Below are 25,421 nucleotides of genomic sequence, written 5' to 3' on the forward strand. Positions count from 1 at the left end.
ATTGCATTTCGGAGGTGGAATTTGGGAAAGCAGGTTAATATTCAGTGGAATTTGTTTATAAGTAAGATCCTGGGAGAATCTAAACATTTCTAGATTAAATATGTAATAGAGTATTTTTGTTGTGTATAATTTTGATGAAGTACTTTCATATCTATATAATCATGTACTAGGGCTGTGTGCTACTGGGTGCTTTCCCAAAACATTATATGCTGTAACAATTTCAGATCTCAGGTTAGTTTAGCAAACACAATCAAAAAATGGTGAAAAATCAGCTTTTAAAAAAGCTTCCTAGATCAGCCTTTTCTTCTACTATAAGAATTTGTTGTTGGCCCTTGTGGATTTGACTAGAAAATGGTTTATAAGATGGTCCCTCCCTTCTTTTTAATCCTTCTTTCCCTCCCCTTTTTAAATAGACATAATTGGCCTGTCAGGACTCATCACTCCCTCTCTGGATGAAATGATTTTTGTTGCCAAGGAAATGGAGAGATTAGATATAAAGATTCCTTTGTGATCGGAGGAGCAACCACTTCCAGGTAAGTCAGATAAACAGAAGAATGACATTCATTAAAATGTTCTTAAGTGCCAGTGTTTGAAAGCACAAGGAAAAACTAGAGTATCTTTTAGTGTGTATACACGGTTTGCTAGTTGTGTATTTAGGAATTACTAGCTTTGAAACTAGAACATTGAGAACTCCAGTGAATTTCTGGATTATGTTATTTCTCTGTCCTTAAAGAAGAACTGTTTTTTCTTTTTCTTTCTTTCTTTCTTTTTTTTTTTTTTCCCCTTTTCCTGGGACTCCTTGTTCTTAGTAAGTCTCTGAGCTGAGTCTTAGGATCTTTGTCTATATTAAAATTCAATTCAATATCTGTTGAGTCCCTAATTAAAACTGTGGATTTAGAACTGGAAGAGCTAGTCCAGGAAGTTGAACCCTTCTTGTGTCATGGTTCCCTTTGGGAATCTAGTGATACTTTCTCTAAATAATGTTATGTTGTTGTTGTTGTTATTGTGTTTTGTTTTTGTTTTTGTTTTTTAAATTAATAATTGAAGGGCTTGCCCTTTACAGGATAGGAAAAACAGATTTTTTTTTTTTCCCCACTAAATTCATGATCCTTAGCTTAAGAGCCTTTGCTGTTTTCTAATGTTGTTATTTGACAGATGGAGAGATTTTATTCACAGTAAACACAGGCAAAACCAGTATTTGAATGTAGGTATTTTGACTCCATGTCCAGTTCTCATTGCTCATCCACAATCTATGGGCTTGCTCTGAAGGATTGTGTATCTTCAGATGGCGGGTTGCTGATTTCTCATGAGGGGTGGATAGAGGTATTCCTAAAGGTAGTGATCTATTAGAGGAAGTAGCTTTATTGATTGTTCTTCATGGATGTTATGTCTATAATGTGCTAAATACTATAAATGTTTATAGAGATGATTATATATGTTCCTTGCCTTCAAGGGGTTATAATCTAATAGGGAAGATAAGACTCATACATAGATAATTATGATGATGTAGGAAGGCAGGTAGTAAGGGTTGTATGTAAAGTACAGAGTGGTACAGGTATATGTAGAGAAGATGGGAGTGAGAGAAGGAAGAATAGAGAGATTTTTGACTAAAGAAATCAGAGGGAAAAATGGGGATGGTATGGACAAATGTATGAAGGGTCTGTGCATGGTCTGGGGGGCAAATGAGGAGGAGCTAATGCCAGAAATTTGGGATCTACCCCTGTCTTTTAGGAGTTTGAATACCATACCAAGTAGTTTGTGTTTTGTTCTTTAAGCTTTAGGATATGGTTCAAGGCTTTTGAGTGGGATTGGATTGGATCTTGTGCTTGAGGAGAATTAACTAGGTAGCCGTGCATAAGATAAATTGGAGAGGGCAGGTAGGGACTGCAGACAGAGGGCTATCGCAAAAGTCGATAAAATGAATGGATTGTGAAGCCTGAACTAGGATTGTGATTGTAGGAATGGGAACAAAAAGCCACATCCTAGAGAGTGTTTTAAGAAAGAATAGACAGGTGGCAGTGAATTGGTTGCAAGGGACATTCACAGAAAAAGGAAGGTCAGAAGCAGGAGTGAAGGTAGGGATTAGGAAAGCCAATGATGGGTTTAGTTTTTCATAGTTTGAGTTACCAGCAGGTGCCCTGGCATTTGGAAATAGCAGCCTGGGAGTTGGGATAAAGGGCAGGACCACAGATATGGGAGCAGTCTGCCTTGCCATGTTGGTGGAATGGATGACATCAGCAGCATGAGTGTGTACATAAAGACAGAAGAAAAGAGGACTTACTGAGGGATGGGGATGCCCACATTGAGGAGGCGAGAGTTGATAAGAGACTAAACACAGTAGTAGGGAGTTAGGGTTAGGAAATGGGATTGCTCACAGGGCTTGTAGGAGAGCCCCGAGACGAGTGTCCCAGATGCCACAAGACTGAGTGTCAAGAAAGAATTGTCAACAATGATTTATGATTGCACTAAGTCCTAAAATCTTAATGATATTTGGTAGAGGTGGTTTTGTGTGGATGATGCCTAACTCTATCTGTAGGTTTTTTCTTTATTTTGTAATATACACAGATCTTTGCTACAGCAAAAAAAAAGGCAGACAGAGCTAGAGTGAAATGACCTTTTGCTCTTACCATACGTTTTTGTGTTTCATCACTTGATAATAAAATCTGTTTCATAATGATTTAAAAAGCCACTTTTTTAAATACACAAATATCACTGTATGTTGAGACCATTATAATCTGATTATTGCATTGGAATTTTATTTTGAAATAGTTTTAACATTTAAACACCAAAAACCCGAACATTGTCATATGCAAAGTAGAGCAAAAAGAAGAGGTTTATGTGGGAGGAGAAGGGGATGTGAATCTCTAATGTAAAGCTTTTTTTTTTTTTTTTTCTTTTTTAATAGGTGCTTTTAAAAAGGTGGTTTGGTTTCCTTAGGTTTTCTTTTGTGTATTAAAAAAATGTTTCCTTCCTTCCTCCCTCCCTCCCTCCCTCCCTCCCTCCCTCCCTCTCTCCCTCCCTCCCTCCCTCTCTCCCTCCCTCCTTCCCTCCCTCCCTCCCTCCCTCCCTCCCTCCCTCCCTCCCTCCCTCCCTCCCTCCCTCCCTCCCTCCCTCCCTCCCTCCCTCCCTCCCTCCCTTCCTTCCTTCCTTCCTTCCTTCCTTCCTTCCTTCCTTCCTTCCTTCCTTCCTTCCTTCCTTCCTTCCTTCCTTCCTTCCTTCCTTCCTTCCTTCCTTCCTTCCTTCCTTCCTTCCTTCCTTCCTTCCTTCCTTTTTTAAGAAAAAAGCAAAAAAGGGTTTATTATAATCTCATGAGAAAGGTCATCTCTCATCTGACAAAGTGTTTGTCAATAAAAAGAATGCAAAGCAAAAACTACAGAACATAAGATTAAGCATCCTGAACACAGAAGCACCCCGCCCCGGTCTTTTCTCCCCAAAACACAATGTTTCTAAAATATTAAAAGTAGACAAGCAAAATAAAGTTACACATTTGCCAAGTTCAAAAACATATGTCACAATTCCCATTCCTGGGGAAGGACATGAGCTTAGTTCTTAACTTCAATAAGACTAAAGTCAGTTGAGTGTCTGCATTAAATTCAGTATCAGTTTATTAAACTCTGGGAGTGATGAACCACCAAGTTGGTTGAGAATTGACAAAGTAGCCCAGGTCAGAAAAACCAGTAGATTAAAGCTTCTCTGATATTTTTGTTAATATTTGGCCCATGAACAATGCACTTCTATCATGGGTGATATGGAGTGATCCTATTTCTTCTCCCCCTATTCTCCAATTTGTCTCATTTTGCATCTTGGATCCATTACTTCTCTTTTAGGAGGAAGTTAATATGCCACATCTTTTGTCTTCTGAAATTGTGATTGGTCATGCTTTGAATAGAGTTCTTAAGTGTTTCTAAGTTGTTTTTCTTTATTTATTCTTTATTCTTTGTTTTATTTCTGTTCACTGACTGTGCATCAGTTCATAGGAGTTTTCCTGGATTTCCCTGAAACCATCCATCCTTTTAGCTGTTTCTTATAGTTCAATTATATTCCATCACATTCAGTTTGTCTAGTGATTCTCCAGTTCCTAGCTACCCCCTTAGCATCCAGTTCTTTGCTATTATTACAAGTCATCATAAATATTTTTGTTTATATTGGACTTTTTCTTTGATCTTGTGGGTATATCAATCTAGTGATATAATCAGGTCAAAAGATATGCACAGCTTAGTGAATTCGGGGACATAATCTCAAATTGCTTTCCAGAATGGCTTTCCAAGTCACAGCTCCACCAATAGTGCAGCAGTGCTGCTAATTTATCATTTTTGTAAATGGATTATTTTCATGAGTAATAAGCTTACTATATACCTAAATAAATGAGTCATTCACTGCCATGCTTGAATGATTCAACAGTTTTTAAATACTATATTGCATTATAGCATGAGATCATTTTTCCCCCCAAGAAGATTGCAGAATAGAAATTGAGGATGAGTGGTGGAATCACTCTTCAGGGATTTGACCATCCTTTGATTGGGGAAGATTTTACTTAATCAGACAAGTAGCTTGAGCCTTTATTGGCTTAATGAGATATAATATAAGTTAGCTTTTTAGAATGTTTTTGAATTGCAGTCAGAGCTGGAATCATCGCTTTTAAATAACAATTGTAAAGTGAAATACTATAAATATTTAAATGAATGGAGATAATGGAATGTATCTCAAGGTGTGTTTAATGTAAGCCCTGTTCCACATCACATATAACAGTATATGGAGAGACAATTCAGAACTCAAGGTCACATAAACAGCGTGAAATAAATCTTTGCTTCTGCTCATGCCTCTCAGCACAGCACCAAATAAAGCAACCAAGTTCCAGAGATGAATTTTTTTTAAGTCCTCTGAATAGGAAAGAAATGTTATCGTGTAATGAGGGTTAAGGTGACATTGGTTATTTACAGCCTTTACCTATTGAAAGTTATTGAAGTATTAACCACATGATGATTCACTGATGGCAATATCTCTTTCTGGGATGTGGGCCTGTCTGAAGCCAGTAGGATGGAATGGTTCTATGACCTTTCAGCGTTTCTTCTCATACCCTGCCTCTTTGTATGTAAGCCCTGACTTAGACATGGCCCTCTTCTGCAAGACAAGGAGAGACTGCTGCTAGAGTGTTCTAGGGAAGCTTCCTTGCCATTCTCTCCCTTTCTTCTCTTCCCCTGCCTCAAGGGAGCCCTGCTGTAGTCACCTTTATAGAGAGAAGATGGCTTGTTTCTGAATGTCCTTACAATACAGATAATAACCCATTTTCTAGATCCACTCTAAGGTATTGAAATGATGCCTTAGACCTATAGTCTTTGGTCTTGAGAAGCTGATTCTGCAGTACCCATCAGTCTTTTGGGGGTTGAAGAGAGTATTAATCCTGCTTTTTAAGCATTTGTTGGATGAATGCCTAAGCCTGGACACTTTATTATGCTTCTTGCAAAACTACTTAAGGTCTTGGTCATGGCCAGGGTCTTAGCTTTTATCCAGTATGTTTAAGCAGATAATGGGCTCTGGAGATCTTGATTTCTCTGTAAGCATATATTTGAAGAAAATAACCAGCTGCTCTTATGGACAGACTTGCAGTGCCCTGAAGCAGTACAATTGAATGAGAACTGTAACCCCGAGATGTTCTAAATTAGGACATCTGTGAGGTTGCCAGGGTAACTAAGCTTATTGCTTTGTGGTAGGTTCTGGATAGATCTCATTAATAGAAGTAGAAAAAAAGAAATGAGAGAATTAAGGGTTTGGGCCTTAAGATGGCATTTAATGTATGAGGATATGCACTGAGATAAATGATGAGGATATTGTTCTATAGAGATAGATTGGGAATTCGACTAGAATCAAGGCTTCTTTTTCCACTCGTGGCCCCTTTTTGCCTGAGAAATTTTTACATGACCCTTGATATATAGTTACATAAAATAGGTGTATGAATAAAAAATTGATAATAAATCAAATATTACAATCCCCACATTTAGTTACAGGATGTCATTTGGGGTTACTAAATATATTTTCAGAAGTTGGGGACTAGATGAACTCAGAGTTCCCCTCCATATCCAATGTTCTAAGTTTTAGAGTCTATCAAGTAACCAGGTTTGATATGTTATTCTAAGTCAGAGACTGTTTGTTTAATGTCCTAGTTTTATGTTCTCTGCTATGTGTGGGAGAGCATACTCTAGGGCTCAAGGTCTTTTGCATCAGAATCATCTTATTAGGAGCAATGGATAGAGCATTGGGCTTAGAGCCAGGAAGGCTCATCTTCCTAAATTCAAATCTAGCCTCAGATTTCACAAAAATTGCAGGGGAAACTGAAAAATAATATGTCAGAAACTAGGCATGGACTTACATCTCACAACTTATATCAAAGTTAGGTCAAAATGGGTATGAGTATATTATTTGGGAATATAGGGTGAGTGATACCATAAACAAATTAGGAGAGCAAACGATAATTTACTATCAGATCTTTGGAGAAGGGAGAAATTTATGACTGTAGAAGAACTAGAGAATAATATGAAATTCAAAATGGACAACTTTGATTACATTAAATTAAGAAGTTGTTGCACAAATAAAACCAACACAACCAAGATTAAAAGGGAAGTACAGAGCTGGGAAAAAACTTTTTACAGCCAGTGTTTCTGAAAAAGGTCTAATTTCTAAAACATAAAGAACTGTGTCAAATTTAGCACAATTTTGAGATTATGAAATTAAAGCTATTTATTATCATGAAAAAATGCTCTAAAGTTTATTAGAAAAATGCAAATTAAAACAACTCTGAGGTATCACCTCACACCTCTCAGATTGGCTAAGATGACAGGAAGAAACAATGGTGAATGTTGGAGGGAATGTGAGAAAACCAGGACACTAATGCAGTGTTGGTGGAGTTATGAAATGATCCAACCATTCTGTAAAGCAAATTGGAACTATGCCCAAAGGGCCATAAAACTGTGTATAACCTTTAAGTTAACTGTGCCACTACTAGGCCTGTATCCCAAGGAGATCATAAAAGGAGGGGAAAAGACCCACATGTGCAAAAATGTTTGTAGCAGCTCTTTTTGTGGTAGCAAAAAACTGGAACAGGAGTAGATGTCCATCAACTGGGGAATGGCTGAACAAGTTGTGGTATATGAAGATAATGGCATATTATATTATTAAAAAGTGATGAACTAGTTGATTTTAGAAAGACCTGGAAGGATTTACATGAACTGATGATAAGTGAAACAAGCAGAACCAGGAATACATTGTACACAATAACAGCAAAAATGTATGATTATCAACTATGAAAGATTTGGTTCTTCTCAATGCTTCAGTGATCCAAGGCAATCCTAAAGACTTTGGATAGGAAATGCTATCTGCATGCAGAAAAAAACCTATAGAGATTGAATGTAAATCACATGTTATGTTAACTTCTTTTTTTTTTTTTTTTTTTTCTCTCCCATGATTTTTCCCTTTTGTTCTGATTTTTCTCTCCCAACCTGATTCATAAAGCAGTATGCACCAAAAATAAATTTTAAAAAATAAATCTCATAGTAAATGCTTGCTAAATGTTTATTGATTGATTATTAATTTATTTTCCCATTCCATGAAAACGGGGCAGTCATTCTTAATTTGCTGTGTATGAAGTTCAATATTGCTATGCATGTTGGAAATTTTCTCTAGAAAGCCTTATAAGAGAACCTTTTATAAGTAATTATAGGACATGAGTGATGATGTATAAACTGTCATTCTGATGGATGTGGGTTCTTCCTTCTTTTCAGAACCCATACAGCAGTTAAAATAGCACCAAGATATAGTGCTCCTGTAATACATGTCCTGGATGCATCTAAAAGTGTGGTGGTGGTAAGTATGGATTTTAATTTTGTTTTAAAATTTCAAATATATCATAAGAGATTGGTTTATATATGTGTATGGATAAAACCTTTTTCTTTGAAGAATTCTTTCCTTATTTTTAAAATTTTGTTGTGAATTTTAAAAATTGCCTATGTAAGGATAATTAAAAAGTAGGGGGAGTGTTGTTAGCTTTTCTTCTAAGTTAAAAAAAAAATTGGTGTATTTTAATACCTTTATTTCCAATTAAGTCCCTGTCCCTTTTTATTTATCTATCTAGTGAGCTATCCCTTGTAACCAAAAAAAAAACAAAGAGAAAAAAATTTAGTTCAGCAAAATTAACCCAAACAGACTTTTATTGAAGTCTGATGATGTATCGTAGGCTCTACATCCATAATTTCTCATCTCTTCAAAGATCAGAGGAAAACACATTCTCTAATATCTTGTTAGCTTATTCTTTAAAATTCTTAAAAATAAGAGCTTCCTTTGTGCTCATCAGTCATTTATTTTCTGCTATGTTCAGGCCCTATGCTAATAAACATCTTGATACCAAAGAAAGTTGCTGCTCTGAAGGAGCTCACAGTGTAATTCACAAGACAGCAATATACAACCAAGCTCTTGTTGCTTTTGTTTGGTTTGATTAGCTGTGTCTGATTCTTTATGATCTCATTGGGGTTTTCTTGCAAACATACTGGTCTGGTTTGCTGTTTCCTTCTCGAACTCATTTTACACATAAGAAGACTGAGGCAGACACGCTTAAGTGTTTTGCTGTAGCTATTACATGTCTGAATCTGAATTTGAATTCAGATTCTCCTGACTTCAGGTCTGGCGCTTTATCTACTATGCCATATAGCTGCCCTTCGATGAAACTATATAGAGTTTAAATTGGAAATTGCTTAGAGAAGGCACTAAAATTAAGAGGGATGGAGAAAGTTTTCTGTGCAAGGAAATGTCTTATCTTGGACTTGTAGAAAGCAGGAGGTGGAGATGAAAAAGGGAGAGCCTTGTAAGTATGGAAGACAGCCACTGGAAATGCCCAAAAGTGGGAGATAGTATGTATATCAATACTTGGAGGAATACTACTTAGTGTTCCTAGAGTGGCCTGAGGGCCATAATAATAATAACAATAATAATAACTAGCATCATATTTTTAGCACTTTAAGTTTTGTCAAGTACTGTGTGTGTGTGTGTGTGTGTGCTTGTGTTATCTATTTTTATTAAAATTTAAGTAGTCAGTGCTGAATAAGGTATTAGAAGACTGAAGGCACAAATTAATCATTTATAGAACACTTAGGTTTGCTAAGTGATTTCCTCATAACAACCCCATGGTTTAATATTAACTCCCATTTTACAAATTTGGAAACTGAGGTTCTAAGAAGTTAAAATGACTTGTCTGTGGTCACACAGTGACCTAACTCCAAGATCATCATTCTTTCTTCTATGCCAAGATGTCTTTAACAGGTAGAAACAATATTTACCTTAAGATACCTGTGGCTGCAGCCTCCACATAGATACTCTGTTGTCTACAGACGTAAAATCTTCACTCATATGATTCTTGAGTCCAGGACATGGCTCACTTGGAGTCAGATACATTCTTCACCAAGACAGAAGGCTTCAGAATATGGGCTCTGGCTTGGGATAAATAGAGTACACATTGTTCTGTCCCCTTCCTGTCTTTGCTTACATGCCTTGGGAGTTCCTTCTAAAACTGCCCTTTCATTCATTCATTTTAACATCCATGGAGCTCCTATTATGTGAGACTGAAGGTGAGGCTTGGCCTTCTGGAATGACTTAGCTTGCAGTCAGGATGGTCTCTGGACACAGACTTAACCCTGTGAGTATCCATAAATCACTTGTATCTTAGGCCTTCAGCAAACTTTTTTAGGACTACAGGTAATAGATCAGTTGTCAATATGAACTGCAAGAAGGAAATGCCACAACTACATAACAAAAATGTACCAGGTACCATGCCAATGGGTTTTTTGTTTTGTTTTGTTTTGTAGATTGTGAATTCATTATAGGCATAAATCACTTATTATTTAAATTCCTAATTCTCTATTGCAAATTTTTTTTAAATTAGTAATTTGACAAACATGGATCTTTTAATGCCCAGAAAAGAGAACTGTAAGTGAGATTAAAAGATTTTTTAGTTTTTTTTTCCCCCTAAGAAAATGACCATCTTCTTTCTTCCATGTGTTTTTAAAATATTTCATTGATAATCTCATTACTATACCACTGTCATTACTCATTATCTTCTCTCCCTCTTCTCTCACATTGTGGAATGGAAAGAGGTTTATTCTATACTTAATTTGTGCTTAGCACTTTGTTAAATGCCACAGATACAAACAGAAAAGAAAGCTGGTCCCTCATATTCTAACAAGGGGAGAACTCACATAAAGGTTTTAGCTGTAAATCAGATGATAAAGCCCAAGTATTCTTTATTTTTTTTAAATAGCTTTTTATACACAAAACATATGCATGCATAATTTTTCAACATTGACCCTTGCAAAAACTTCTGTTCCAACTTTTCCCCTCCTTCCCCTAGATGGCAGATAGTCCCATACATGTTAAATATGTTAAAGTATATGTTAAATACAATATATGTATACATATTTATACAGTTATCTTGCTGCACAAGAAAAATTGGATCTAGAAAGAAGGTAAAAAACTTGAGAAGGAAAACAAAAATGCAAGCAAACAATAACAGAAAGAGTGGAAATGCTATGTTGTAGTTCACACACATTTCCCAGTGTTCTCTCTCTGGGTGTAGCTGATTCTCTTCATTACTGAACAATTGGAATTGGTTTGAATCGTCTCATTGTTGAAGAGAGCCATGTTCATCAGAATTGAGCATCATGTATTATCGTTGTTGAAGTGTATAATGATGATCTAGTTCTGCTCATTTCAGCATCAGTTCATGTAAGTCTCTCCAGGCCTCTCTGGAATCATCCTGCTGATCATTTCTTACAGAACAATAATATTCCATAACATTCATATACCACAATTTATTAATTCATTTTTCAATTGATGGCCATCCACTCAGTTTCCAGTTTCTAACCACTAAAAAAAGGGCTGCCACAAACATTTTTGCACACATGGGTTCCTTTCCCTTCTCTAAGATCCTTTGGGCTATAAGCCCAGTAGTAACACTGCGTATGCACAATTTAATAACTTTTTGAGTACAGTTACAAATTGCTCTCCAGAATGGTTCGACCTGTTCACAATTCCACCAACAATGTATCAGTGTCCCAGTTTTCTCACATCCCCTCCAACATTCATCGTTATTTGTTCCTGTCATCTTAGCCAATCTGACAGATGTGTAGTGGTATCTCAGAGTTGTCTTAATTTGCATTTCTCTTCTCAATTGTGATTTGGAGCACCTTTCATATGAGTGGAAATAGTTTCAATTTCTTCATTTGAAAATTACCTGTTCATATCCTTTGACCATTTATCAATTGGAGAATAAGCCCAAGTATTCTTAAGGTGACAGTGCCTGCGGGGGGTGTAAGGGCCAGAGACATAGTGGCAGTCAGGGATCCGCCATCTTAGCTGAAGGATTGTAGTTGCTGATTCTGTGGCTCATTTAAGCAGTGTAAACAGCCACATTCCTAACCAGAGACCATTGGGAAGGATCCAGTGGTCCTAAAGAAAAGAGACTATGGAACAAGGAATAAGGGTGCAGTGGAGATGGAACATTCAGTGCTCCCCAATGAGTGGAGGCTTTTCATCATTTTCCTTTTCTGATTTTTAATTTCTTTATACAGTTATTCTATCCCTGCTATCTACAGACATGCCAAATTTTTCCTCATCATTAAAAAGAAAACTTCATTTGACCTTGTTATGTGCTCAATCTAGTATTCCATGATATCTCCTTTTCACAGTCACATTCCCAGAGAAAGCCATTTCTATTCTCCTCCACCTTCCTTCTTAATCCCTTGCCTTCTGGCTTTTGACTGTGCCACTTTATTGAAACTTTTCTCTTAAGTTTATCAGTAATCTCTCAGTTGCTAAATTGGAAAGCCTCTTCTCATTCCTCATGTAATCTTGAGCTCTACAGCATGTGATCATGTGATCTTGACCAATTGTTTTCTGGATAATCTCTCCTCTCCTTGAATTTTCATGATGCTCTGTCCTGATACTTCTATCCTTTTAATAGCTACTTTTGCTGGATCATCATCCCTTGTTCTGCACTCTGTGCTTCCCACGGTTTTAGTCCAGAGCTTGTGCTCTCTCCAGATTTTCCTTAGTGACTTTGTCTCATTATTTCAGCTTTCACTTCAATCCGATGGTGCCAGATCCACATACCCAGCTCTTCCCTCTCACCTCAGCTCTAGACCTGCATCACCATCTGCCTGATTGTGTTGTCTCCTGTGCATCTCAGGCTTAGCGTAGCCAAAATGTAACTTAACTCTTCTTACCCTTAAATCTAACTGTTTTCATAATTTATTTGTTTCTCTTGAGGGCATTACCATCCTTCTAGACTCTCTGGTTTGCAACCTTGTAGTCATTCTTAACTCTTCACTTTACCTCTCCTTTTATACCCAGTCACTTGCCATGTTGTGTTTTGTAGTACATTTGGCACATATTGCCTGTGATCTTACTCTGTCCATGGTATTAGGCATTGGAGATACAAAGACAAAACAGTCTTTGCTTTCAGAGAACTTAACCTTCTGCTAGTGCAATTCAAGTATACACACAATCATAACACAAGGAATATTGAAGAGGGAAAGAACCATAACAATTGATAGGAAAAGGAAAGACTATCAAGAGAACGTTATGCCTTAAAGAAAGACAGATTTGTTTCCTTTCAATTTAAAGAATAAAACAAGCATTTCCATAACATAGCATAATAAGAAAGATGATCTCCCATAAAAGTCAAAACCTATTACATATATAATTTGTTGTTCTTTTTAAACATATAATAAAGCTATCATGTAAATTTCTTTTTTTTTTTTTTTGTTTCTCTCCTGTCCTCTTCTAACCTAGAAATGGCTACCATTAAACAAATTACATTTATGTAAAATTATTCTATACATATATTTATTCATTCTTTCTTTGGAGGCAGATAACATATTTTTTTATATGTCCTTTAAGGTTAATTTGGGTATTTATAATAAAAAGACTTTGCTTAAAGATATTTTTAAAAAATATTATTGTTATTGTGTACAATGCTCTCTTGATTCTCATTTCCTTCTTTATTTCATGCAAGCCTTTCCAAGTTTTTCTAAAGTCATTGAGCTCATCATTTCTTAACAGCCCAATTGTATTTCATCACAAACATAAACCACAATTTGTTCAGCCTTTCTCCAATTGATGGACATCTGCAATTTCCAGTTCTTTGCTACCACAAAGAGAGCTGTTATCAACTTTTTAGAATGTATACATTCTTTTCATTTTTCCATAATCATCTTTGGAAATAGACCTGGTAGAGGAATTTTTTAGGTCAAAGGATATATAGACATATTAATAATTCTTTGGATATAATTCCAAATTGCTCTCCAAAATGATGGATAGTCTAAGGGGAAATGAGGAAGTAGTCTTGGCATAAAAAAATGCTTATACAAATGCACTTGATGTGGGAGATGAAGAATTGAGATAAAGTAGTATCAGATATTTGATTTGAGAATTGTTTGTTCCTATTCTTTGGCCACTTATCTATGGTTGGTGTGTGTATGTGAATGTACAATTTGACAGTTGTTCAGATATGGGAGATTAGGGAGAAGCCCAAGATAAAGGATGAGAGGACTCTAATGTTAGGGATTTCAGAGATGGGGAGAATAAGCTAATTATACCTTCAATAGAAATGGGCAAGTATGGAAGTGGATTGTTCCATTTGGAGGAAAAAGTTAAGGCATTCTGTTCAGGTACATTGAGTTTGAGGTGCAACCAGTGGACAGAGTTGGTGATCTGTAGGGAAAGGTGAGACTTGTGTTTGTAGGTTTAGGAGATATTGGAGTTGTATGTCTAGAAATGATACTGATGAAACCATCAAGAGATGATGAGCTATAAATAGAATAGATGAGAGTCGAAGACAGAGCTTTGAGAGACACACCAGTTAAGAATAATATGAGATGGGTCATTATAAAGCAAAGCATATTGAGACAGAAATCAGAGTGAATCGAGTTGCAGAATATTAGAGAGGAGAGAGTACCTAAGATGGAAAGAGTAGTAAAAGCTGCAGAGGTCACAGAAGATGTGGACTAAGAAAGGCCCAGTGGATTTAAGGGAATACTGGTAAACTTAGTGAGCATAATTTCAATTGTGTTTTAGGGCAGGAAACCAGATTGAGAAGTAAGTGGGTGGTTGAGAAGTGGAGGCAGTAAATGTAGATATTTCTTGCCAGGAGGTTTGCCAGTGAAAGGGAGGAAAGAAGTAGGTTAAAGCTTGAGGGGATGGCAGGGTCAAATATTCCTTTTTTTTTTTTTTTTTTTTTTTTTTTTTTTGAGGAAAATTGTAGGCAACAGAGGAAAGAGATTGGAATTACAGAAAATGAAGATGAGTGATTTTGAAAGCTCCTGAAGAAGGAAAGAGTGGCTAGAAATTAAGAGTATAGGTAGAGTTTGCCTTGGTAAGAGATAAGTAGTAGGAGAGGATTGTTGAAGTAGTAGAAGGAATCTGAGATAGGGAATAGAGGAAGAAATAAGGGACCAGATGGTGAATGTCAATGGCTTCTATTTTCTCAGTAGAGTAGGAGGCAAGGACATCTGAAGGGAAGGGGGCTGTTTGAGAGAAGGCAGGTTCTGGATCAATTGCTGAAAGGTGGAGGGAAAAGGGTAGAAGGAATAATATCTCATTTGATTCTCACAGTAACCCTATAAATTAGGTGCTTATATCCCCATTTTAAAGCTGCAGCAACTGAGGCAGAGAGGGATCAAGTGATTTGTTCAGGGTCACACTAACTGATAAGTGTCTGAAGCAAAATTTAAGTTTAGTTCCTTCACACTGGATCCAGCATTCTGTTCAGTATGTCATACATGAATCAGTAAGATTCCAATTGAGAATTGCTTATGCAAATCTATAGTTAGTCTAACCATCACAGTGTTCTGACTTCTTTAGGAATATGAACAGCAAAGGTAAGAGTGGTCCAGAGTTGAACAAAAGGGATGGAAGAGTAGAAATAATGGCAAAAAGATTCAGAACAGAGGTCAGCAAGTAGTCAGTTGTACTGAACTTCTTGCTAATAGCTGTGAACTTAAAGGCTCAAAGTTGAGAAAAAATGAGCAATTAAGGCCATAGTGAAGGTTAGTACTCCGGAAGAACAAGGGAAGATAGAAGAATGAAGAATAGGTAAAAGGGTGAAGCCAAAGGAGATAGTATTCGGAGAATTTGTAATAAGTTCATAATTATGGGAGTGACGTGGTTATATGGAGTCTTTCAACAACCCTGGAGGTGGTCAAAGGAGAGGAAAATCAATAGTTGAAAAAGTTAATGAACTAAGAGGCAAGGTTTTTTTAAGGGGCCATCAATGAATGTCAGAATTTGAAAGTATGAGGGCAGGGATTGGGAGTTGAGTTGATTGTGAACCCAAGTTCTAAAAAAAGGAAGGAGACTTGGAGGCCAGGAGTATGTGGCATTAAGGATCTGAGCAAGATGGTGGAGATTTGGGATTCCTTTTTTTTCTTAAAAATTATTGTTATTATTATAGCTTTTTATTTACAAGATATATGTATAGGTAATTTTTCAGCAGTTATTTTGCTGCACACAAGAATTGGACTTTGAAATATAAGGTAAAATTAACCTGAGAAAGAAATCAAAAATGCAAGCGGACAAAGACAGAGGTATTAGAAATACTATGTAGTACACTCATTTCCCAGAATTCTTTCACTGTGTGTAGCTGGTTCTCTTCATTATTGAATACATAGAACTGATTTGGTTCATCTCATTGTTGGAAAGGGCCATGTCCATCAGAATTGACCATCATATAGTATTGTTGTTGAAGTATATAATGACCTCTTGGTCCTGCTCATTTCTCTCAGCATCAGTTCATGTAAGATCTCTCCAGGCCTTTCTGAGATTTTCCTGCTGGTCATTTCTTACAGAACAATAATATTCCATAACATTCATATACCACAATTTATTCAGCTATTCTCCAATTGATGGGCATCCACTCAGTTTCCAGTTTTTGGCCACTACAAAGAGGGCTGCCACAAACATTTTTGGACATATGGGTCCCTTTCCTTCTTTAAGATCTCTTTGAAATATAAGCCCAGTAGTAACACTGCTGGAATAAAGGGTATGCACAATTTGTTAACTTTTTGAGCATAGTTCCAAATTGCTCCCCAGAATGGCTGGATGTATGCACAATTGCATCAACAATGTATTAGTGTCCCAGTTTTCCCACATCCCCTCCAACATTCTGCATTGAGATCTGGGATTCTTAATCTTTGTATCATGGACCCTTCTGGCAGTCTGGTGAAGTCTATGAACCTCTTTTCAGAATTCTATTTTTAAATACATAAAATTTAAAAAAAAAAAAAAAAAAAAAAAAAAAAGGAAACCAGTTTTACTAAAATGCTGTTATTAGAACACATTTTTTTTTTTTTTTTTTCAAAAATTCATGGGCCTGTGGTCAAGAATTCCCATCCCATTGGATGGGAAGAATCTCAAAGGAAGAGGAGGAGTAATTATGATAGAAGAAATATCTGGAATAATTTTAATAGTGACAATGAGAGTATAGAAATGAACTTTTTCTACAGAAATGAAATGTAAGTGTAGCCAGGAATAGCTAGAACAAATGGAAAATGAAAAAAAAAAAAACAAAAACAAAAAAACAAACATTGCATACATTTGACATAGATTTTAGGATTTGGGGAAAATAAAAAATTAATTTCTGTGATTCAGATTTTCCCTGGGCCGGGATTTATGTTGTTTAGTTCCTTAAAGCTTTTTATTCTGTTCTGTGTCACAGGTAGACTTTAGAAATTATCCTGGGCAAGACTACCAGCTTCTTTGTAAATTAACTTTGATAGAATGTAATAGAACAAGGACTGTTTTCCTTTTCTTTCCAGAAAAAAATAATTAGTGACTCTCATTTTCTCCAGCACCTAACATAGTGCCTTGATAATTGCTTACTAAATTGATTTGAAGAGAAATTCAATAGGCTTTGGTTGTTGTAAAGGTCCTTCTATTCTGTGATCAAGGCCATTTGGTTGACCATTATGACTTAGGATAAATTGTGAGGAATGGATAATTAATTGAATAATTATTAAGTTGGGCTTTAAAGACATTTTTTGGGCTGCAGAGGTCATCTGAACCAATTGCAGATGGGTCATTGTTAAGCAACTTCAGAATTAAAGAGTTACCCTGGGAAGTTAGAAAGTTTAAGTGTATTACCCAGGTTGACCCAGCTAGTAGAGAATAGGCTTGGATTCACTATGCTACTCTAAGGTATAATTAACCACTTTTTTTCTAAAGGAACCTAAACAAAAATTATATGTTTGATCCTTTGGACTAATGACACATTATGGGAATATGACATTCTAGGGACTATTTACTCGTTTAATTTGGTGAAGTGAAAATGAACATTATCTCTGTGTGAAACCAAGATAGTTGCTTCTGTTTCATCTGTCTGTCTAAATAATAATAATAGGATATGGATGAACTCAGGGGATTTAAGCAAAAACAAAATGGCTTGAGAGTCTTGCTGAGAATTGCTGAATATTCACAGTACTTGTAGGGTCTATAATGAATAATGAATATCTAGTCCAACGTTGGTAGTTCAAAATTTATAATCTAATGCTATGTGTAAATGGTTTTAAAATGTCTTTTATAACTAAATAGAGGCAACTCAATGATGTGTCTTTGTGGCAATGGTTTTAAAAATACCTTTTATAAGTAAATATAGGAGACTTAGTAGTGAGTGTCTTATTCCTAGGTTTTGGTGAAGGAACGTTTTGAGGTGAGTTTAAAATGACGTCAGGGAGTTAGTGGTTTGATTCGAAGATGGGTTATGATCTTTCTTTCTGATAATATCTTTTAGCAATGAGAACTTTATCACTTGTTAACAAAGTTGAGTTATTGCATGAAAGATTCAGAAAAACATAATTTTCTTTTCATGGAGTCATAAAATGTAAGCGCTAGAAAGAACTTAGAAATTATCTAACCAGACATTTGTCTGAGATCCTTGAACTTTATTTTTTAAAATAACTCAGGTTTCTTTAGTATGCTATTTATTTTATTTTATGCACTTAAAAACATTTTTCTGAGAAGAGGCCCATAGACTTTACCAGGGTACTACAGCCATGGTACACAAAAGATTGAAGAACCCCTGATCTCTCATTTTATAGATGAGGAATCTGCGAAACATTCTATTTTCTTAACTGCAGACTTGGTGTGCATTGCTCTGATGTTTAAGTACATGATGTTAAGAACATGACTAATCATTCATGCCTAGTCATAGTTTTCATTTTACATTTGGTTTTGTGATTTATTTTTTTTTTAACTCTCTGCCAACTAACAATGATACAGCTAGAAATTGGTTGGGTTTTTTTTGTTGTTGTTGTTGTTGTTTTTTTTTTTTTTTTCCCCTGAAGATAGTTTTTATGAGCTTGTTATTTGAATGGTCTTTAGTCTCTGGGATAGTTAGTAGCAAAGTTTTCTCTAGCCTTTCCCCATATCCTGCCCTACCCTCCTGATACTGGCTAAAGGGAAGAAACCATTTCAGAATTTTTTTGGTCCAAAGTTCAGGCTGTAAGTTAGTGTCTTTCTTGGTCTTCCATATTGTCCCTGGATGGCTGTTAATTAAGCTTGATTTCTTTTTTTAGTGCTCTCAGCTATTGGATGAAAATCTAAAGGATGACTTCTTTGAAGAAATCATTGAAGAATATGAAGACATTAGGCAGGACCATTATGAATCTCTCAAGGTAAATTGTAAAAAAAAACTAATTTGGACAAAAAAATAACCCTTTTGTTTGCGCTGCATTCCTAAACTGAATATGCAGAGCTGTCTTCAAAAGTCAGTATTCCATTTTGATCTATTATTATCTCTCTGCCTAATATGTGAAGATAAGCCCTATTATTTTACATAACAACTGGGAGTTAGGTACAAAGCTAGATAATATATTGCAGTACATGAATTGGATTGCTGGACTGTGCTTTGTAATGGTTAATTTCACTTCTTGTTTTTTATGACATGTTTGGACAGACCAGGTAACATCTTGTCTAAAGATTTGCTCTGAGTATAAAATAACTCTATGAGATTAGATTCTAGGTTCTGCTCACTAATTCTAATTTACTGCTGTTTGTAAAAATCAACAAAAAAAATCAGTGAAAAGGGAAATAAGCAGAAAATTTGACATGAAATCTAACTAAACAAGACCATCACTAAGAACATTTATTAATAAAACAGGAGGAGATCGGTGCATTGAAATAGATCTTATGCCAGGGTTTCCATTATGATCATTGGCAAAGTCAGATCTGGGCAGACTCCAGAACAATGCCAAGATTATGAACCCAAGATCTTGAAAGGATGGTGGTGACTTCAAAAGTAAAAGAGAAGTTTGGGAAAGGATTTTTGGGGGAAAAATATAAGTGATTTTTTTGGGGGAGACACTGAATTTTAAAGAACTCTGGGACATACAGTTTGAAATGTCTACTAGGCAAATGGTGATATATGGCTGAATCAGAAAAAATGGAGAATCTGGAACTGGATAGTTTGACCTGTAGTCATCTATATAAAGGTGATAAAACCAAAGGGGGAAAAACCCAAGTAGATGACGGTTTTATTCTTCAGATTATAATATGTATTTCTTTGGGTAGCCCATTGAGGGAATCTATCAGCACACATATTTTAGATAGGCAATGCAATAAGGTGGCTTGACGCTTTTAACTGAAAAAGAATGGACTGTATCTTATTTGGACTTCAATGATTCCCAAGTTGCTGTCTGCTACAAAGACCCATCTTTTTGCATCATTATTTCACCATTGATGTTATGTGGCTATTGATTATCAAACATATTATCAGAAGAATAAAAACATAAGGTGACTGAAGAAGAATCATTGAAGAAATGGATGATGTCTGTATATAGTATGCAGCATGTTCTTGGTGCTGATTTGTAGTAGTGCAGTTAGTCCTTACCTGGATCTATATGTCCAAATAATCCAAACCCACTGGAATTTATTAATTGTATGGTTATATCCCAGATGCTGAAATAAATCTATTTAGGATAAGGGGAGGACTCCAAAAACTTTTATAAACAAGATCTGAACATAAGGATTTTTGTTATTTAAACCATCCCTTTGCTTGAAAAAGCTAACCAACATAAATGTGTTAGCAATGTAGTCTTTGAAAAAATTCAAAACTTTTTTTTTTTTTCTTCAGGAAAGAAGATATTTAACTTTAGATCAAGCCCGGAAAAAAGGATTCCATATAGACTGGCTCTCAGAATCAGCTCCAGGTTTGTTTGGAACTGCTTAAGTACATGGGCAAAGGATAGAGGCAGGAGTGATAGAAAATTGTATGCATTTGAGAAATGCATCATTATCCTAGAGTCAGAAAGTGCTCCAATCCATCCCTCTTTGTGACCTTGGGGGCCTCACCTCACCTTGTTGAGTCTCAGTTTGCTTTTCTGTAAAGTGGGGGAAATAATACTTATGTCTCTTAGAATTGTTGGGCTTAGATAAAGGAGTGCCCTATGTAAATTGCTCTGTATTAATTCATATCCAGGAGAGCTCCTGTGATGTTAATGTCATCCTTGCTGCCTAAAAAAAAAATTCTAATCTCACTTGGGATCTTGTTTGACTTTTGACAAATTCATAGTGATTATCCTATAAAAAGCCCAGGCCAGGGAGTCAGACAGAAAGTCAGGCTTGGTTCTGAAGTTCCAGTTTTACCCTACACTAACTAGGTTGCCTTGTAGGCCACTGAGCCTTAACCTTTCAGTTTGCTCAGCTGTAAAATGGGAACAGTTACTTTGAGCCCTATGACTCCTAGACAAGATATGAGACTTAACTGAGGTGAAGGGTTTTATAAAGGACTTTGAAATAGCCAACTTCCCATGTAAACATGAGTCCCCTGGGACTGTTGCTATAAGTCAGTGTCATAGTATAAGGGGAAATTGATTTCTATCTGGTGAGATGTTTAAAAAAAAAATTCATTTACTCAATGGGGAGCTACTCCTTTAAATGACAAATGGGAGACCTGCTGATATTAGGATAGTTTCTTCTCCTCTGTCCCTCCCTGGCAGTGATGGACATGCTGGTCACACTGTTCAGATCCTAAACCAGGTGGACTTTGTGTTTTGGGGTGGAGAGCTCTTCTCTTGCTTCTGGTGTGTTTATTACATGAGTTCTTGGTGTTTGTGGAGAGCCGATCCTCCAGACCTAGTGTGTCCCCCCGGTCAGCCATGCCAAACAGCAGTTTTTTACCCTTTGTAATAGAGTCCTGCTGTTTCTCGGATGCTATTTGTATAGCTCTATTGACTTACAGTCTATCAAGAAGAACAACGAGGATCACCTTTAATCTCCCATGTTTGATGGCCCCTTAAAGCCTGCTAATGAGTGTCCTGCTCAGAGGGCCCTTTGAAGCCTCTCATTCAGGGCTCAGCAGTGGTTTTGGAGGATGATCTAACCACACCACTGAGTACGGGTTTAAGGATTTATTTTGGCAAGGGGAGGAGGTTGAGGACAAGGAATTGGAGGAGATTCTGGGACTTTTCTTCTAAGGCCCCAAGTAGCAGAACTTCAGACACATAATAAGCTGGAAGGATAAACTTATCTCGGTTATACACTGCCAGTTGGGCTGATAATTCCATTTGTCAGTGAACCCTGAAGAGTTCAGTTATGTGACAGTGTTAGGCAGAAGCTGGAGAAGTGCTTTAGTCTGTTCCTGAGTGCAGGGAGATAAGATTGCTTCTGAATCATCTTAGAGATAGCAGCACTATTTTTGAGTGATGGAATTCCATGGAATTTTTCATTACCTCTCTTCTCCCCTCCAGTATCCCCCTCAAAAAAGGATGCATTAATATACTTAGGGCAGGAATAGGGACTGGGTCTGTGATTTTACTGGCATAGGGGGCTTCTTTTTGGACAAGGAAACTCCTTTTATGAGTACAGGGTAGAATCTTCTCTGTAACTCACCAGCTTAAAGTGTTGCTTAGAACACCGGTTGGCTAGGGTCCACACCATTACCCATTGTCACATGTACATTCTTGAACTCTAATCTTATTGATGTCCTAGCCACTGCTCTGTCCTTATACAGTGAGATACTTATACATATATAAATTCTGATCACCAAAAATCCCTACCCAAATATAAAGGCATGGGATCTCTCAGTCTTTTTGATTTATCTGTTCTGACTTCTGCTCTAACTCCTGCCCATAACTTATTCAGTACACTAAGCAGCATTTCTGTTAACCCTGGCTAGAGAAAATAGTATACTAGTACTCTTTTTCCCATGGCAACTCTTCTACCGCCTTAAATGATTTTTAAATTGTGCAAGTGAAGGCTAGCCTCCATTTTTATTTTTCTGGAGAAGAGTTGGCCCCTAGAAAGTAATTAAGTAAAGAAAGTCATTATAAATAAATAATAAAGTAATTAAGATGCAAGACAAAATTATTCTTTTTTCCAAGGCAGTCTGAAGCAGCTACCACTCCCCACTTCCCCCAAGGGGGGAAAAACACACACAAACAAAACAACTCCTACGGGTGACAGGAATAAGACAGTGTGTGGGAGTCTCCGAGCAACTTCAGACTTAGAAACCAGAGCCCTTGATAGTCTGTGCATTCTCTGTATGTGAAAGATGTTTAAATTCCAACCCTTGAATATCCTTAATGGTAACCTGTACTTTTTGTTTCTCTAGTGAAGCCCAGGTTTATTGGGACTCAGGTATTTGAAGACTATGACTTGCAGAGGCTGGCCGATTATATTGACTGGAAACCTTTCTTCGATGTCTGGCAACTCAGGGGCCGATACCCCAATCGAGGCTTTCCCAAGATCTTTAATGACAAAACAGTGGGTCCGTTCAGTTGTTCTTTCCTTGCAATATTTGCCTTTTTGTTCAGTAGAAAGGAATATTCAAATAGTAGTGTGGGTCACCTATTAAGTTGCTTCTTCTGTGCCTAGTGTTGAGGGATAGAAGAAAGTCAACAAGAAACTGGCATTGAGGATAGAAAAGTCAGGAACTGAGAATGGATTTGGATTAAATTGCTGCTGCTTGGGATTGGAAATGGAGGTTAAAAATCCGGACTGTTTTGACTTGGAAGAATTAATATTTGGGGGGAGAAAGTTGGGGTAGGAATGGGAGAAAGGTAGTAGATTTTTTAAAACAGCCTTTCATGAATTGTTCAGTCTTTGGGTCAATGTAGATAGATAATTTGTGAACAGTTAAGACCGAATGGGAGACTATACTTAACCACAAGATACCAGGATTTCGTTGGAATAGGTTAGAGTTTTCAATTCATTATATTATGAAGAGGATGAAGTAGACTTTTGCTTCCATAAAATAGCTTCTTCAATTGCCTTTTAAAGTGTCTGAAATGCTATCAGAGAAATCAGGTTATTTTTGGAAGTACAACCTGAGATATTGAAGAGTGACCAATCTTAAGCCATTGGGGCTTATTTGATAGCCATTGATCCAGTTAAGAGGCTAAAGAGTGGGGGAAGAGAAAATGTCAAGGTCCGGGCTAGTTCCTCTGAAGGGCTCAGAATAAGTCCTTGTCAGGATAAGCAAAAGTCCTCGCCCCACGTTGGGCGCCAAATCATAAAGGTCCAGGCGTCTTTAAGTTATCCTTCCAGATCACCGTCTCAACTCAATCTCCCAGCCAGACTATTCTCCAGGCATAATGTTGCTTCTTTTATCCTGGCAGAGAATGGGCATGTGAGAACTCAACTTACTCCTCTTAAAGGTGCAAACTCCTTTAAACATGTAAACTCCAGTCCAGAAGTCCAAAAGTGCAAACTCCTTTCAAAGGCCTGAACCAAAGGTGTGAATTCTGATCTAGACAACCTGAGTTATCACCTTGTAATCCTAACAAGAAAGGAGTGAGGGACAAGGTGGAATGAGAAGAGGAGAGTTGCATTTAATGACCAACCCAGTAAAGAAACATTCATTAAGAAACATTCAAAACCAGGATCTGTGCTAAGCTCTAGGAATATAGAAGCTGGAGACAATAAAAAAGCAAATATGTAAAAACAAGTCATCTCCAGGATAAATAGAAGAAAATTAAGAGAGGTTAGGAAAGGCTTCCTGCAGAAGATTAAATTTCAAATTGTGACTTAAATAAAGGCAGTAGGCAGAGTTGAAGAGAAAAGCATTCCAGCCAGGAGAGACAGCCAGAGAAAATGCCTAATGTGGAAAGAGAGAATGTCTTATTTGTGGAATGGCCAGAAGTCATTGTCCCTGGATTGGAGAGCTCATGGCTGGGAGTTAGGGGGGTAAGAAGGTTTTAAAGGGAAGGGTAATTAGGTTGCTCAGTGATTAGAGCACTAGCCCTAACATTCAAATAGTCATGACCTCACTCAGACAGTCATCATGTGTGACCTTGTGCAAGTCACTTAATCCCACGTGCCACCAAATAAATAAACAGATATAAGAAGATTGTAATGGTAGGAGGCTGCATTATATAGAACTTTTATACCAAAAGGAGGATTTCATATTGATCCTGGAGGCAGTAGGGACCCTTTGGAATTTATTGAGTAGGAAGGTGAACAGCAGTCTACTTCAGTCTGTCAGGGAACCTGTGTTCGTGTGCAGCAGTCAGAATAGTTGTGTCAGTGTGTACTCAACACATGGCACTGGTAGCAGTGCCTAGTTCCTGCTTGCTCCTCTGCAAAGAGCTGGGCATGGTGTTTGCTTTTTGAAAGAAAAGAAATGCTGATGGCTCCAACCAGTGTAGCACACCATCAGTGTTGTCATTTTCAAATATGTGCATGTGTGGATATGTTTGGATAGTGGAGACTAGTCCAAGGGGAGCCGCCTTTATAGTGTTAAATGACCCCTTTGGGCATCTTGCCTAAGCTTCTTACTACCTTTAACTCACCTTAGGTACACTGATGTCTCAGAGGAGTTACTAAGAGTTCAGTTGGAAGGAATGTGTTAAATTTGGCCTGAAGCTTGCTGTCTCTTCTCTCTGATGGAATGTTTCAGGGAACTGTCTTTGGCATTCCGCCCTTTGAGATGGTGAGCTGGTGCACTGAATAGAGCACTGGGCCTGGAATCTGGACCTGGAATCTGGGAGACTTAAATCTAGCCTCAGACACTTCAGGAACTGTGTAACTGGGGCAGGTCACTTAATCTCTGTTTGCTTGAGAAATGGAGATATTAACAGCAGCTACATCCCAGGGTTGTTGTGAAGATCAAATGAGATGATATTTGTAAAACACCCATCACAGTGCCTGGCACATAGTAGATGTTATAGAAAGACTTATTTCTTTCCTTCCCTCCTCCCCCTTCCTCTTACCTGCCATGGAAAATGTATAATTGAGGCTTTCAATATAATTTAGTGTTAGCTTGGGGAAATAAATTATGGGGTTAAGAGTGGGGGTACTGAATCATGAGACACTGAAAACCACTTTAGGTTATGTTCGGACAGTACCTGGTGAAATCTCTGGAAAAGTGGCCCAAGAGGTAATATTTGTTG

General features: G+C 37.1%; 1 protein-coding gene across 1 annotated transcript in view; it reads left to right on the forward strand.

The window, feature by feature from the left end:
• The window catches only part of MTR (5-methyltetrahydrofolate-homocysteine methyltransferase), a 130,556-nt gene that overhangs the window by 94,182 nt on the left and 10,953 nt on the right, over nucleotides 1–25,421 (forward strand). The window contains 6 exon segments of the mRNA XM_074262491.1: nucleotides 414–506; nucleotides 509–533; nucleotides 7,776–7,857; nucleotides 18,609–18,707; nucleotides 20,165–20,240; nucleotides 22,643–22,798. Of these exon segments, the coding sequence (XP_074118592.1) occupies nucleotides 414–506; nucleotides 509–533; nucleotides 7,776–7,857; nucleotides 18,609–18,707; nucleotides 20,165–20,240; nucleotides 22,643–22,798 (531 nt within the window).

This window comes from Sminthopsis crassicaudata, chromosome 4 (assembly GCF_048593235.1).
Source record: "Sminthopsis crassicaudata isolate SCR6 chromosome 4, ASM4859323v1, whole genome shotgun sequence".
Lineage (NCBI taxonomy): Eukaryota > Metazoa > Chordata > Mammalia > Dasyuromorphia > Dasyuridae > Sminthopsis > Sminthopsis crassicaudata.